The following is a 16,400-nucleotide window of genomic DNA, read 5'->3' on the forward strand; positions in this document are numbered from 1 at the left end:
TACTGCCCGACCTCTGACCATCTGCACTAAGGGGCACGTTCCCTGTGAAGCAGCACTGCCCCGAGAAGGACTCTGGTATTGAGTAGGAATATACATGATGTATCTCATTCATGATAACTCATCTTAAAATCTATAGCACAAAGGCCTTTTAAATTTCCCCCTTACATATAATATCCTCTATTCAAGTTCTTCCTCTTTGTTCTTGAGTTTTATATTCAGAATGCAGGTAGGTTTTTAAAGGGGTCTGAGAGGGCACCCCAAGAAAAAGCCTGCAGTCAGGTCAGTTTCCCTTTTAATACAGGGATTCCCCTTCCCAGGCACCCACTGTCCTCAATCCCTGCTTCTTCCTCTTCAAGTAAAGGCTGGCAGGTGATTCATGTGACACCATCGTCATATCACGTCTCCTAGAGATACAGGTTTCCTAACCACCAGGAGCTAACTGTAGAAGGAAGGACTCAGTTGCCTGTTAAAGGACTGTATGCAAGATTACAAGGCTCGTAGAGAGCAGAGACGCCCCTCTCCTCATCACTAAAATCACAACCCGGCTTCCCCGTAAAAGAGGGAGGTGCGAATTATCTCCTTTTCCCTGGATATCTCCCTGGTATACAAGTACATATGAATAAATTTCTGGGTTTTTCTTGTTAAAAAAAAAAAAAAAAGAGAGAGAGAGAAGTGCAAAGCAAACGTGTTTCGTGAACAGAATTGACTGTTCAAGTCCGGGTAGACGTGGGAGAGCTGTGGGGTTTGTGCTCAGTCTGTAACAGAAACATGTCTGATTTCACTGTGGTTCAGGGCAGATCTGTGGGCAGGTGGGCCAGTAATAGGCAGCAACATGAGGAAGCCTTCAGACCCAGGTCATGGGACAGCCAGAAAAACAAATTCTAAAAATATAGCCCAACAGGGAACCAGGTAGGAAGGCTTTGGAGTCAGAAAGACATGGCTGGATGTTTTGGTTCCAGTATTTATTATTGAGGCTTTCCTTGGATAAGTTCCTTGGCCTTCCTGGGCCTCAGTTTCCCCATCTCTGTATTATCAGGCCCTATGTCTCTTTCATAGCGTTCCTGAATGCAAATGAGATAATCTCATGAGCGTGTTGATGACAGGGCCTGGGCATGGTGGGCTACTGATGTCATTGACCCCGTGTGAGGGCAGGGTATCTGTGTGTGCAATGGGGGTTTCACAGGAGAGCATGTGTGAGGCCCTGTTATGGGGCCACTTTGTGTTGGACACTGTCTTTGGTCTCTTCCGATGGTAGCAAATGGACCTCACACTCGGTGCCACTATGCAAACCAAGGGCAGTCAAGTCAGTGCCCATCAGTGGAAAGTCTACATTTCAGAGTATTTTTAAAGTGTAAATGTCTGACCTTCCAACAAATAATAAGACAACTTTAATTCAATAAAGGTTTGTCTGCTATACACATTTCCTTAGGAAGGTGACTTCAGTATTATATAAGAGTGCTTTATAACTGGAATACCAACTGTAGGCAGATAACTGAGGACTGTTCACAACATTTTGTTCCCAAGGTGTGTGTAAGCAGTTACTCTACAATTCTGACATACTTCTGTATAAACAGTGCCTTCCTGCATAGTCTAAAGAATTTACCTCATCTCTGCGAAAGAAATCTCAGGCTCCAATCTGAACTAATTTTTATTCTTCTTGAGTATCTAATTCTTAGCTTAAGAATATCAGTTTTCCTTGCACACTTTGATGTTCCTTTCTCCAAAGAAAATGTGCTGAAATGTGAGAATTACAGGAAAGTGCTTGAAAAAGGATGGCGCAAACTAGAAAGGCTTTATTTTGACACCTAAAGATAAAAAGTGTCCCCATACCTGAATCACGTGGTCATCGCTTGTGATTTCTATGGCTTCATGACAGTGGTCTAATGCTGTAAACACTGAATTACAGGCCCTGAAAGTTGCAAAAGACTGATGTTAGTTCTGCTGGAAAACCATGAGCATTTCATCTGTTCATTTATCAAAGTAAACAGTTCCTCAGGTTCATTAAAACCAAGTACCTTTCGATATGTTTTGGGGAAAAAAAAGAAACCTAGCCTTTCAAACTAAATGAATAAACAATAGCATGCATGTCTATGGATATCATACAGAGAGAAGAATGTAATCTGGCAAAATCATCATGGATTGTGGAATGAACTCCGTATGTGCTGGATGAAACCTTCACACTGACACAAGAGAACAAAGATGCAGGAGATGGTCTCATAGGCCCCTATGTTCTATGTCAATGACATTCTTCTGTTCCATTCACGGCGGCAGTCATGGAGAAGTCCCATCCCCATCAATTAGAAAAATCTAATTAAGCCCAAATTAGATCTGAGGTATTCTGGCCTTTTGCAACAGACACAGAAATATTTTTTTCTTTTCTTACTTTTACGACCTAGATAAGCAAGCCTTTACGGTACTTGCTACACCCACCAGCCTGATGAAAGGCAAATACGGCTAGAATTCCCCTTGCCTGGTTCCTTTTACAGCTCTCCTGGTGGGCACTATTCTTGATGACCTTCCTTGTATATCTGGAACATTTGAAATCATTTCAATTTCTCAATTTCTTGGGCAACGTTTTAACTACCTTCCAAATTTAGAGCAACTCCAAATACAGTAAGTTATTTACTATCTAACCCAGCAAGTATGTGGCTAGTTACTAGAGCTTTGTTATTTGTACTGGCTGTTTAAAGAATCCCAGTGAAGGCTTTCTTATACATTACCAAAAAAATGTTAATGTACTGGATTGATGTTTCTTCTTATAAAACGAACTCTTATAATGTTATTCATTTTTCCCTCTCATAAGGCATCTAACTTTGCCATTCTATTTTGAACTGTTTACAAGGGAGAGGGCAGAAGAAACTGGGTGAAACTTGGTTCGGTATTTGGCCAGTTATGGGACCTTGGGCAATGTTTTCTCTCTGCTGGCCCTCAGTTTCCTCATCTATAAAATGAAGATAACACATCTTACAGGTTGTTGTAAGAATCAAAACAGTTTATGTGAGGCGTGTCTCAAAATACTTGGGATGATATAAGAATTCAAGACATAGTACTTGTTATTTGTAAGATCTCAGAATAATATTTTTTGTTCTCTAAAGCTTTCAAAGGCTGTTGGTGAGAAGAAAAGTGAATTATAACCTATCTTTTCTCATGAGTGTATCTGAAATATCAAACCAAGAACTGCTTTCAACAATAGCAAGGCAGCCTGCACAGAAAGGGAAGGATTTTAGCCCATTGACGGGTAGTGCTCCTGTCGCTGCAGAGATGAAGACACGGGTGTGGGAGGGTAAGTAAAGTAAGTAATCATGACGCAGGTGAGTGGAGGAGAACATAACCCTAACCCCACTGATATTTCTGATGGGTGTGGGATGTTTTCTTATTTAAATGGCTCCAGTCTAGGGTTCTCAAAAAACTAAAAATAGAACTACCATATGACCCAGCAATTTCACTCCTGGGTATACATGCAAAAAAAACAAACACACTAATTCAAAAACATACATATACCCCAATATTCATAGCAGCATTGGTCACAATAGCCAAGATATGGAAGCAAACCAGGTGTCCATCGACCGATGAATGGATAAAGATGTGATATATATATACAATGGAATACTATTCAGCCATAAAAAAGAACAAAATTTTGCCATTTGCAGCAACATGGATGGACTTGGAGGGTATTATGCTAAGTGAAATAAGTTGACAGAGAAAGACAAATACTGTATGATACCACTTACATGTGGAATCTAAAAAAACAAAAAACAAAAAAACCCCAAACTAGTGAATATAACCAAAAAGCAGACTCACAGATATAGAGTACAAACTGGTGGTTACCAGTGGGGAGAGGGAAGGAGGGAGGGGCAATAAGGGGTAAGGGATTAAGAGGTACAAACTATTAGGTATAAAATAAGCTATAAGGATATATTGTATAACAATATTTTATAATAAATATAAATGGAGTATAACCTTTAAAAATTATAAATCACTATATTGTAACCTATAATATTGTACAGAAACTATACTTCAAATAAAAAAGTAAATAAAATAAAATAAATTGCTCCAGTCTACCTAATGTGAACTGTATACTGTCCTATTAGCATTGCTGCATTTGTAAACATGATCATTTAAAATGTGAAAAAGAATTCAAAGAGGACTTTAAAATTGTTACCGAAGTCACTACTGCATCACCTCTCATGAAGAGGCAAGTAAGAGCTAGTCTTATCCCAAGTTTGCTCCAGGCACTTGGGTCCAGAACCCAACTCGGCACAACAGGAAAGCGTTCCCTGTCGTCCAGAAGTATAATGTGGAAAAGCACAATCTGTGTGGGCTAGTTCCTTAGCTTTGGGAGCTGGATAATTAAGTGTTAAAACATTTGATCAAATGATAAATTCCCCTCTTGCCCAGGTATTTTCTTAAAGTACCTATGTGGCTCAATTAAGTATGTAAACAGCTACTTCAGAGTATGACTGTTCTTGTCAGTTCAACAGGCTGCCTCATACAAGATGTTAGCTCCAACTGCCAAAATGTATCTATTAGATGTTCACTGCAAAGCTATACACTATCCTGTGAGAGTATAATGTCCAATGGGACAAAGCAGATCCTTATTGACAGTTAAAGTGAAAGTATATCGGCAGGACGAGTAGATTATTGCGCCGGTGACAAACGCCACTGGACTGCCATGTGTAGATCTAGGCTTTAAACCAATTTGGTTGATGGTTCTATTTAAATAAACCTGCAGCAAAATGAGGTAATCAATTTGAATCATGTTCCTAAAGTTTGGGAATTTAATTGCTTGTATTAATTATTAATATTCTTCATGCAGAAGAACCTTAGCTTTATTAATTTTCTGTTCTTGGGAAACCACGTAACTCTGCACCTCGACTGTATTTTAGTAGCCTTCAGTTTGAGAAGCTGGAAAATTAGAAAAAGCACAAGGGAACCAGAGCCCATGTAGCGCTAGTGATGTAACCATTTCCCCTTCATCTTCTTAAAAGTCTGTGAAGGTCTGCAGGGAAAAAGTAAATATTACAGGGACCCAGGTAAAAGTCTACAAAGAACATAGTGCTCTGATGGGGTGCAGAGGGCATCCGAATTAAAGCAGGGTGCCTGGATTCTACTCCAGCACTGCCACCCACATGTTGAGTAGCTGTGATCGTGCCCAGAGTCTTCCCGGCTCTCTCAGCATTCCTCTGTCAGTTGTCTGGAGCGGTTGGGTTACATGACCTCCTGTGTCCCTAACAAAGGCACCCCGGAATCTACTCAAACAAAACACAAACACCCCACCGCAGACACACACACACAAGGGTAGGACTGGGCAAGGTGGTAGCGTGCAGGGAGAAGACTCTGAACACAAAGCCACATCCCAGCAGGGGTTCGGGAGCAGCAGGGAGGGGGCTGTGGACTTGCTATCCACCAGCACCGCTCCTGGGCAGTGACGCAGCAGGGGCCGGTTACTTTAATCCATCACAGATCAGTTTCTACTTCCGTAACACAACAACAACAAAACAACTAACACAACGCGGCTGTCACGCAGAGCCCACGTGAGGATAAAGTGCTGTATAAATACCAGTTAATAATGAGAGATGTAGTGTTCCACGGAATACTAAGGTTTGCCCATCAGAAACTGATTCTAAAATGAAGGACTGCTACTGTCTTAAGATTTGGAGTAAAATAAACATGATGATTTGGGTGTAACCCCTAGGTAACAGATATCAGACTGCCTAATGATGAAATAACTGCTCGTACTTGATTAGTGTAAACTCATCAGCTTAAACTCTCAATAAATAGCCAAATCTTATCTGATTTTGGTTAACATAGTTCTTTTCATGATAAAGAAGCATAAGAACATAAGCAATAAATGGTCATCAGTTAGCCCATACTTCCCTAGACATTCCCCCTTTCATGAGTTCTGTTCAATAAAGTAATTCATCACATGCACACAGAAATGTGATTTTGTTCTGTCTTTAAAAGTTATTCCTATATAATGGATTTTTTAAAATTAGGTATGTTATGGTTGATCACATGATCTATTTTTCTTGGTTAAGTAAATACGGTTACCATACATGAAGACTGGACAGAAGCATCTGCCTTCAACATTCAACATTATCCTTGCAGTACAGACTGTCCTTGCAGAATGCTAGTAATGTCACATATTTAGCTGCAGCTGGGGGTGGAAATGCAGGGAAAAGTATTATATAATTAGACTATAATTATTCTGGCATTGTATAACAAAGAGCCTCATTTTCCCCGTCTGCAGCAAGTGACAAAGTTGCCTGCCAACCTCGGGGGTGCAGGTAGATGCTTTAGACATCCTTGAATGCCCTAAGGAGCAGTGAAGACCATGGAGGGTCACTGTCCACCCCCATCCGCTGGGCCCAGATATCATACACCCAGGGAGAGTCAAACCACACACACACACACCATACTCCTCCAAAAGACAGAAAAGAAGTTGGAGACAGTTGAGGTACAACCAGCCAAAGGCATCAAAAGAAACTGACCATTTAGTCCTCCTCTGTCTTCTCCTATGGAGAACTCTTGCCTTCCCTCCCTCTCTGCAGGGGTTACTCTTGTGCTCGTTGCTTGGGGAGGTCCCAACTAGCCAAGCTGAAGCTGATGTGGAAGGTGAGGAGACTGGGCTTCTGGGCAAACCCACCTTCCTGGGACCGCTGCTGCCTGGGCGAGGTCCATTCATCAGCTTTACGTTGATTTGTATTAAGAACCTGAGCCTTTTCAATGAGCCCAACGCTCCCGAACAGCTCATCACTGAGGGGTGAGAAGTTATGGCACTCACAGAGTGTTGTGTAGTTAGAACCTTGCCGAGTTCTGAACCTAACGAGTCCTTGAAAAGTTTTCAGTGCCCTGGCTCTAAGCAGATTTCATCAGCACGATAACTTGAAGCCCTTTCATTTAGCCCTGGTGCTGCCTGGGGATGTTTATTTCAAACGGCCAGCCCTGCCTTTGCCACGCCCCCCATGGGCAAGGCGCCTTCTGACCTCTTACATGTGCCATCACATTGAATGCTGCCTAAGAAAACTCAAGTAGTCATTTAAAATAAAATGAGGAGTGCTTGCTTCGGCAGCACATGTACTAAAACTGGAACGATACAGAGAAGATTAGCATGGCCCCTGCGCCAGGATGACAAGCAAATTCGTGAAGCGTTCCATATTTTTATAAAAAATGAGATACTAAAATAAATAAGTAAATAAAATGAGGGAATTACCTATCAAAGCAATAAGGCATCTGCCGTTCATTTTTGTTGTAGAAAACGCAAGGTTGAAGAATTAAACCAAGATGAAATCTCTTTTCCTAATCCTATTTATTGTGAAAACATCTAAAATAAAAGTACAAAGTCTTTTTACCCTAAATAAAAACAGAAGAGAGCCCCAGGAATAAAACAATTAATGTACAATTAAAACTCATAAATTGCTATAGTAAAGGCAATGCGGTTTTCTTACGAAATTCTATGAAGTTCTCTGCAGGTAATAAATATATGGATACAAAGAAACCAAGGGATTTAACTGACACTCAAAAATCTTTGGCAATCTTCCTTACCAAAGAATTTCCACTGGTTTGAGATTCTTTTTTTTTAATACTTTCCCACCTCAAAAGGGACTGTTTATCCCCACACTTAATTTCTTAGAGCTCTCTATCCACCAAACAGTTGACTTCCCTGAGCAGGGTGAACCCCAGAAGGGCCTGCCTCTGGGGGTTCATGCCAATCCATTTTTCTTCCAAGGGACAGAGGAGGGCTCTGAAAAGTTAAGTTTAGAAAGGGTTCTGCTCTCTTTGAATGCAAATTCAGTAATCAAGGTAAGAAGTATAACCATTTCAATGAGATGCTATCCTTATTTTTCACTGAGCCTGAAAGCCTTGTGACCCCTCAGTGGGCCAGAGAGAGAAGCCAGAGCCCTTCTGGCATCCCATAGCCTGGAGCCACTTGGGACTGGTCTCCCAGAGGCCGCGGGCTATGAAGAGCCTCTTCTTTTCCCCTGCTCTCTCTGCTGAAGCAGGGCAGGTTGAAGAAATCAGGGTCCTAAGAGTGTGCTGGAGTAGAGCCTGAACAAAACCAGGCATGGGCTACAACTCTGATACTCCAAGACGTCCCAGAAGCAGAGCATCCTAGCACCGAGACGCTGAGAGAATCTGTTCATCTCAGAAGTAAGCACCAGAGAGAAGTTCTTAAAGCACTAGGCATGCGTAAAGAGACTTAAAATCAGTTTCTTGAAGATACTTCATGCATATTGAGGCCACAAGCAGGCCTCATGAAATTGCTATCATGGATACGTAGCAATTACCATAGTTAGCATAATAAATATTCCCACAGGTTTGTCCCTATCTATAACAATCCAAGTAGGAATTTATAAATGTTGCAAGTACAAAGTCATCCTCAAAGGCTATTCTTAATCTCGATCTAATTGTACAGAAGTTAAACAGTACTTTTCCTAGTGTATAATTTTAAAACTGCTGTAAAATAGTGGAAAATACTGTCAAAAGAAGAAACGCCTTCAATTTATTTCATTATACCAGTGGGCTCCCAGTTTAGACTCTGCCATTTACCAGCTACGGTTACTTGTTCAACAGCTTCAGAATCCCTGGGATTCCGCTAAGAACCAGTTGAACCTCAGCCTGAGGACAGACAAGCTTTGCTACAGAATGGTTAACCTTGTATTCATTCCTATTTTGCTACATACCTTAACTTGAACTGTGAGCGAACTTCCCCATGTTCTATTTGAATCAGTTCATTATAGCAAGCAATTATGCTGCTATTCTCCATAAATCTCTGGAAAAAAAGCAAAGGTAATACATAAGACATATACAATTACTTCTTAAATAGTCAAAGAAGCTTAACAGTTTCTCCAACCTCAGGTAACTCTGTTATATAAGACAACTAGTAGGTAAGATGAGATTAAATAAAACAATTGTCAAGTGTTTGAAATGCTGTTTAAATGTATAACAAAGAAGAGAGCAGAAACATTGCAGTTATTTATAACAAAGGTGGGAAAACATTATGAACACTCACAGGAAAATAAAAACACAAGGGATAGAACATCTCCCTCAGTCTTGCTAATTACTGAACCACCTGTGCTTCTGTTGCACTAAGGAAAGTCTTCTAAAACCTGAGCCTAGATGTGTTCACGGCGTGCCACACTACGAGTGATGTCTTCTGTGGGGAGAGGCAGTCTTTGCTTCCTTCCTCATCTTCTGAGTGCCTAACGCATCCTGCCCCTTCTCATGTCTGTCTGACTGTCTGTCTGTCTCTCTCACATACACACATACACACTCTCTTCCACACATCTAGCATGGATGGCTTCTCCCTGTGGAATATCTGAGAAGCTCCCTGACTTTCCCTGTGCCTCTGGTCCCTACCAGCCCAGGAGGAAGCTGGGAAGGGCTAAGGACAGAGGGGGAACCATGAACACACACAGAGGGAAATACTTTCTATTTACAAAGCAAGGTTAAACATGGTGAGGTTCTGGTTCAGCTTCTGGACAGGTGGAGATGATGTGTCAGTCTGTAACTGAGCTCTGAGTGGTGTTAGCTGATGCTTCATGAAGTACAAAAAGGATCTGTGATAAAATAAGTCTTGAAAAGGTTGGGATAAACAGTTTCCTTTGTTTTAAAACGAAAACCTCAGAAGTAAACTTTTGTTGACTAAGTCTAATTTATTTGCCTTAGGCTTTTATTATGCCTGTGTCTATGTGTGTAAGTATATATTTTATATGTATATATTTATATATATAAAATCATTCTATATTTTTCACTTTCATATTTACGTAGTAACGTTTTTCCTTTTTTCCTTTTTATTTATTATTTAACATCTTTATTGGACTATAATTGTTTTACAATGTTGTGTTAGTTTCTGCTGTATAAAAAAGTAAATCAGCTATACATATACACATATCACCATAACCCCTCCCTGTAGCATCTCCCTCCCACCCTCCCTATCCCACCACTCTAGGTGGTCAAAAAGCACTGAGCTGATCTTCCTGTGCTATGCAGCTGCTTCCCACTAGTTATTTTACATTTGGTAGTGTATATATGTCAATGCCACTCTTTCACTTCATCCCAGCTTATCCTTCCCCCTCCCCGTGTCCTCGAGTCCATTCCCTACATCTGTGTCTTTATTCCTGTCTGGCCCCTAGGTTCGTCAGAACCAATTTTTTTCTTAGATTCCATATATATGTGTTAGCACACGGTATGTGTTTTTCTCTTTCTGACTTACTTCACTCTGTATGACAGACTCTAGGTCCATCCACCTCACTACAAATGACTCAATTTTGTTTCTTTTTATGGGCTGAGTAATATTCCATTGCATATATGTGCTACATCTTCTTCATCCATTCATCTGCCGATGGACACTTAGGTTGATTCCATGACCTGGCTGTTGTAAACAGAGATGCAATGAACACTGTGGTATATGACTTTTTTTTTTTTTCTTTTTTGCGGGACACAGGTCTATCACTGTTGTGGCCTCTCCCATTGCGGAGCACAGGCTCTGGACGCACAGGCTCAGCGGCCATGGCTCACAGGCCCAGCCGCTCAGCAGCATGTGGGATCTTCCCAGACCAGGACACGAACCCGTGTCCCCTGCATCAGCAGGCGGACTGTCAACCACTGCGCCACCAGGGAAGCCCTACTTCTTCTTTTTTTATTTGGATTCCTTTTCTTTCTTTTTCTTCTCTGATTGCTGTGGCTAAAACTTCCAAAACTGTGCTGAATTTTGTCAACAGCTTTTTCTGCATCTATTGAGATGATCATATGGCTTTTCTCCTTTAGTTTGTTAATATTGTTTATCACATTGATTGATTTGCATATATTGAAGAATCCTTGCATTCCTGGGATAAACCTCACTTGATCATGGTGTATGATCCTTCTAATGTGCTGTTGGATTCTGTTTGCCAGTATTTTGCTAGTATTTTTGCATCTGTGTCATCAGTGATATTGACCTATAGTTTTCTTTTTTGTGAACACCTTTGTCTGGTTTGGGTATCAGGATGATGGCGGCCTCATGGAATGAGTTTGGGAGTGTTCCTCCCTCTGCTATATTTTGGAAGAGTTTGAGAAGTTTTGGTGTTAGCTCTCCTCTAAATGTTTGATAGAATTTGCCTGTGAAGCCATCTGGTCCTGGGCTTTTGTTCGCTGGAAGATTTTTAATCACGGTGCTTGTGATTTTTAATTTCAGTGCCTATGATTGGTCTGTTTATATTTTCAATTTCTTCCTGGTTCAGTCGTAAAAGGTTGCGCTAAGAATTTGTCCATTGCTTCCAGGTTTTCCATTTTATTGGCATATAGTTGCCTGTAGTAATCTCTTGTGGTCCTTTGTATTTCTGCAGTGTCAGTTGTTGCTTCTCCTTTTTCATTTCTAATTCTATTGATTTGAGTCTTCTCCCTTTCTTTCTTGATGAGTCTGGTTAATGGTTAATCAATTTTGTTTATCTTCTCAAAGAAACAGCTTTTACTTTTATTGATCTTTGCTATTGTTTCCTTCATTTCTTTTTCATTTATTTCTGAGCTCATCTTTATGATTTCTTTCCTTCTGCTAACTTTGGGGTATTTTTGTTCTTTCTCCAATTGCTTTAGGTGTAAGGTGAGATTGTTTATTTGAGATGTTTCTTGTTTCTTAGGGTAGGATTGTATTGCTATAAACTTCCCTCTTAGGACTGCTTTTGCTGCATCTCGTAGGTGTTGGGTTGTCGTGTTTTCATTTCTTTCTAGGTATTTATGATTTCCTATTTGATTTCTTCAGTGATCTCTTGGGTATTTAGTGTGTACTGTTTCACCTCCATGTGTTTGTATTTTTTACAGATTTTTTCCTGTAATTGTTACCTAGTCTCATAGCATTGTGGTCGGAAAAGATACTTGATATGATTTCAATTTTCTTATATTTACCAAGGCTTGATTTGTGACCCAAGATATGATCTATCCTGGAGAATGTTCCATGAGCACTTGAAAGTGTATTCTGTTGTTTTTGGATGGAATGTCCTATAAATATCAATTAATTCCATCTTGTTTAATGTGTCATTTAAAGCTTGTGTTTCCTTATTTATTTTCATTTTGGATGATCTGCCCATTGGTGAAAGTGGGGTGTTGAAGTCCCCTACTATGATTGTGTTACTGGCGATTTCCCGTTTGGCTGTTAGCATTTGCCTTATGTATTGAGGTTCTCCTATGTTGGGTGCATAAATATTTACAATTGTTATATTTTCTTCTTCGATTGATCACTTAATCATTATGTAGTGTCCTTCTTTGTCTCTTGTAATAGTCTTTGTTTTAAAGTCTATTTTGTCTGATATGAGAATTGCTATTCCAGCTTTCTTTTGATTTCCATTTGCATGGAATATATTTTTCATCCCCTCACTTTCAGTCTGTATGTGTCCCTAGGTCTGAAGTGAGTCTCTTGTAGACAGCATATATACAGGTCTTGTTTTTGTATCCATTCAGCCAGTGTGTGTCTTTTGGTCGGAGCATTTAATCCATTTATGTTTAAGGTAGTTATCGATATGTGTGTTCCTATGTTACCATTTTCTTAACTGTTTGGGGTTTGTTATTGCAGGTCTTTTCCTTCTCTTGTGTTTCCTGCCTAGAGACGTTCCTTTAGCATTTGTTGTAAAGCTGGTTTGGTGCTGCTGAACTCTCTTAGCTTTTGCTTGTCTGTAAAGATTTTAATTTCTCCTCGAATCTGAATGAGATCCTTGCTGGGTAGAGTAATCTTGGTTGTAGGTTTTTCCCTTTCATCACTTTAAATATGTCCTGCCACTCCATTCTGGCTTGCAGAGTTTCTGCTGAAGATCAGCTGTTAACCTTATGGGGATTCCATGTATGTTAACTGTTGCTTTTCCCTTGCCGCTTTAAATATTTTTTTCTTTGTATTTAATTTTGATAGTTTGATTAATATGTGTCTTGGTATGTATCTCCTTGGATTTATCCTATATGGGACTCTCTGAGCTTCCTGGACTTGATTGACTGTTTCCTTACCAATATTAGGCAAGTTTTCAACTATAATCTATTCAAATATTTTCTCAGTCCCTTTTTCTCTTCGTCTTCTGGGACCCCTATAATTCGAATGTTGGTGCGTTTAATGTTTTCCTAGTGGTCTCTGAGACTGTCCTCAATTCTTTTCATTCTTTTTCCTTTATTCTGCTCTGCAGTAGTTGTTTCCATTATTTTATCTTCCAGGTCACTTATCTGTTCTTCTGCCTCGGTTATTCTGCTATTGATACCTTCTAGAGAATTTTTAATTTCATTTATTGTGTTGTTCATCATTGTTTGTTTGCCCTTTAGTTCTTCTAGGTCTTGTTAAATGTTTCTTGTATTTTCTCCATTCTATTTCCAAGATTTTGGATCATCTTTACAATCATTACTCTGAATTCTTTCTCAGGGAGACTGCCTATTTCCTCTTCATTTGTTTGGCCTGGTGTGTGTTTACCTTGCTCCTTCATCTGCTGTGTGTTTCTCTGTCTTCTCATTTTGCTTAACTTACTGTGTTTGGGGTCTCCTTTTCTCAGGCTGCAGGTTCGTAAGTCCCATTTTTTTTGGTTTCTGTCCCCAGTGGGTAAGGTTGGTTCAGTGGCTTGTGTAGGCTTCCCGGTGGAAGGTACTGGTACCTGTGTTCTGGTGGATGAGGCTGGATCTTTTCTTTCTGGTGGGCAGGACCATGTCTGGTGGTGTGTTTTGGGGTGCCTCTGAACATATTTTGATTTTAGGCAGCATCTCTGCTACTGGGTGGGGTTGTGTTCCTGTCTTGCTAGTTGTTTGGCATGGGGTGTTCAGCACTGGAGTTTGCTGGTCATTGGGTGGAGCTGGGTCTTAGCATTGAGATGGAGATCTCTAGGACAGCTCTCGTCGACTGTTATTACGTGGGGCCGGGAGGTCTCTGGTGGTCCAATGTCCTGAACTCGGCTCTCCCACCTCAGAGGCTCAGGCCTGACAGCCAGCCAGACTTCCCTTTTGGGAAGTCTGAGGTCTTCTGCCAGTGTTCAGTAGGTGTTCTGTAGGAGTTGTTCCACATGTAGACGTATTTTTGATGTATTTGTGGGGAGGAAGGTGATCTCCATGTCTTAGTCCTCTGCCATCTTGAAGGTCCTACCGTAATTTTTTATAATTCTTATTTTTCTTTAGGTCTCCTAAGAACTTCCAGTGCGGTGAAGATCAGCCTTCTGTTAGGTGATGGTTTCTAAACACTGGAGCACTTTGTTTGCACATAAGTGGCACTCAGTAAGTGTTTTGTAGACTAAGGGCAGTGGGAAAATATTTGTGGAATTTTCTAGACTATCATTAACCCCGAAATCTGAAATAAATCGAGTGAACCAAGAACAGTGGTCTTCAAACTTCAACATGCTAAGAATAACCTGGGTGTTTGGTTAAAATGCAGCTTCCTGGGCCCCGCTTCCAGAAACGTAGGCAGGTGTCTTTAGTACAGGATTTCCCCATATGCTTGGGTGCGATGCTGCTAACATGCACTGTACCTTCTCAGGGGTAAGAGGAGGAGAATCAGTCTTCACTGATTTTCCACACTTACTCGACCACAGAAGCCTTTTGTCATGGACACCCATTAAAAGCTTTGGAACACTAGCGTTCCATGGAACACTCTGGGAAACATGACTTTGGTTTACCCGGCATGAAGTTGGGAGTTAAACACCAAGTATTTGCATCTTGACTTATTATGAGTATGAGCTCTGCAAGGTAGTCATCTTGAGCCTGTTTCTTCCTCTGCAAAAATGGAGAAAATACCAAACCTCTCATCTGTAGAAGAGGATCAAGTCAGTCACCTAGAATGGAGCCCGACAAATAATAAACCTTGGTTCTCCACTTCTTCCTCCACACAACGTCTCTCCAGGGAGGAACTGTGTCTGACTGCCATATCCCCGACACGCCTAGCACACCACCTTGCACAGAGTAAGTGCTCCATAAAGACTTGCTGAATGAACTTGTAAACATCATTCCAAATAGAAAAGGGGTACACAAAGGCTCATACAAAAACAAGTTGCAATCGCCTTTTGCTAAGATGCTCTTTCTAAAAACTCAGAGTGGGCTGAGCACCATGCAGTCGGCCACTCATGCACAGCTATAGCGGCTTCAAGAGGAGCTGCTCTGGGATATTTGATGGTACAATGTGTTCCTGGATCCCCACTCAGGGACCCAGCAACTGAGGCACTGGTCAATTAGCTAGTAACACAGAGCCGAGTTTCAGCAGATGATTTAATACAATCACAACAACTCAGAGATGGGAAACAACTTCACAGAAGGCAAGAAGAACAGCTGGCATATTTGGAAGGGTGTTTGGGTAGAAAGTTGCCAGAGACAAGATTTTGCCCAAAAAAAAGGAGACCAGCCACCTGGAGAGCAGCCTCAGCCGATTCTGTGCCACTGTAACTCAGGAGGGAAAGCCTGTTAGGTGCGGCATGCTTCTCTCGGAAAGAGCCCCAACTCCTTGGGGGCAACCTGACCTGGCTGGCAAATGGCCTTGATCAGACCCAGCACTAAAGACTACCAGGTGGCCCCTGACAGATACTGTTTTTCATGCTTCCACAAAGGGCTTTACTCACCATGGCTGCCTGCAAAGAGCAGTATCATATCAAGACAGAGAAACGAAACCTTCCAGAGCAGCACAGACAGGTTACAAAAAAGAATAAAAAGGAACAATGGCATTTTCCCTCCTAAATTCACTTAATAGCGTTTGCACCCAAACAGGGCAGATGTCTCTCCTAAGCTTTTCTGTGAGTAGACGTGCAATCTTAGCCCCCCAGACAAGATGCTATCACTCCTAATGACACCAACCTCCACACCAGTTGGTCAGAGGCAGGATCGGTGAACTAAAAGCTGAATTCCAAAAGGGCACTCAACAGCACCTATGGCAACGGGGGCTCATGGCCATAACCCACGGTGTGTCTTGCCTGCCCCAGCCCCTCCACAGGTCATGTGGAGAACCTCCATGCTCACATTCTGAGAGGCCCTGCCTCAGATGTGAAGGACAGCCTTGGGCTGAGGTGCATGGGTGGTCAACGTTACATGGAAGATTTAAGAAAACTGAGTAATTTCAAGTCATTCCTCAGAAAATGAGTAAGTAAAGACGTCCCAGCCACACGACTTCTTGGATGACTTTCCTTTTGCAACTCTCCATTCCGAAACTCAGAAGCATTGTCTCATTAAGCTGTGGCAAGCACGCCAGAACAGCGTCTGGAACCGAGTGCCAGCCTCTGAGAGATGTGATGACGGACAGGAGCGAAGAGTTAAGGGAGTGAGTGATACTGCTGACCGGAAACATTCATTTCCATCACATTGTGAACCGCAGCACTGCCTTCAACGTTTTATACAGCACTGCTGCTTCTCCACGGAAGCACACCAAAGCTCAAAACAACTGCATCCCATGGGCAACTTCTGCTTCTCTGTGATTGACAACAGACAAG

The 16,400-nt window shown here is 41.4% G+C and overlaps 1 protein-coding gene and 1 non-coding gene across 4 annotated transcripts in view; one reads left to right on the plus strand and one right to left on the minus strand.

Annotated features, from left to right (window-relative positions):
• PDE8B (phosphodiesterase 8B) overlaps window positions 1–16,400 on the minus strand; it is a 151,345-nt gene that overhangs the window by 114,202 nt on the left and 20,743 nt on the right. For all 3 annotated transcript variants that reach the window (XR_004349109.1, XR_004349110.1, XM_032626077.1), the window contains exons 5-6: window positions 8,685–8,773; window positions 1,831–1,909 (exon numbers count right to left, since the gene is read on the minus strand). Coding sequence is in view for 1 of the 3 variants with exons in the window: in XM_032626077.1 (XP_032481968.1) it covers window positions 1,831–1,909; window positions 8,685–8,773 (168 nt within the window). In the remaining 2 variants the exon portion in view is untranslated. The remainder of the gene's footprint in view (window positions 1–1,830; window positions 1,910–8,684; window positions 8,774–16,400) is intronic.
• Window positions 7,057–7,163, plus strand: LOC116752461. Its single transcript, XR_004349527.1, has one exon. It is a non-coding gene; the product is annotated as a U6 spliceosomal RNA (small nuclear RNA).

Source organism: Phocoena sinus, chromosome 3 (genome assembly GCF_008692025.1).
Source record: "Phocoena sinus isolate mPhoSin1 chromosome 3, mPhoSin1.pri, whole genome shotgun sequence".
NCBI classification, from domain to species: Eukaryota; Metazoa; Chordata; class Mammalia; order Artiodactyla; family Phocoenidae; genus Phocoena; species Phocoena sinus.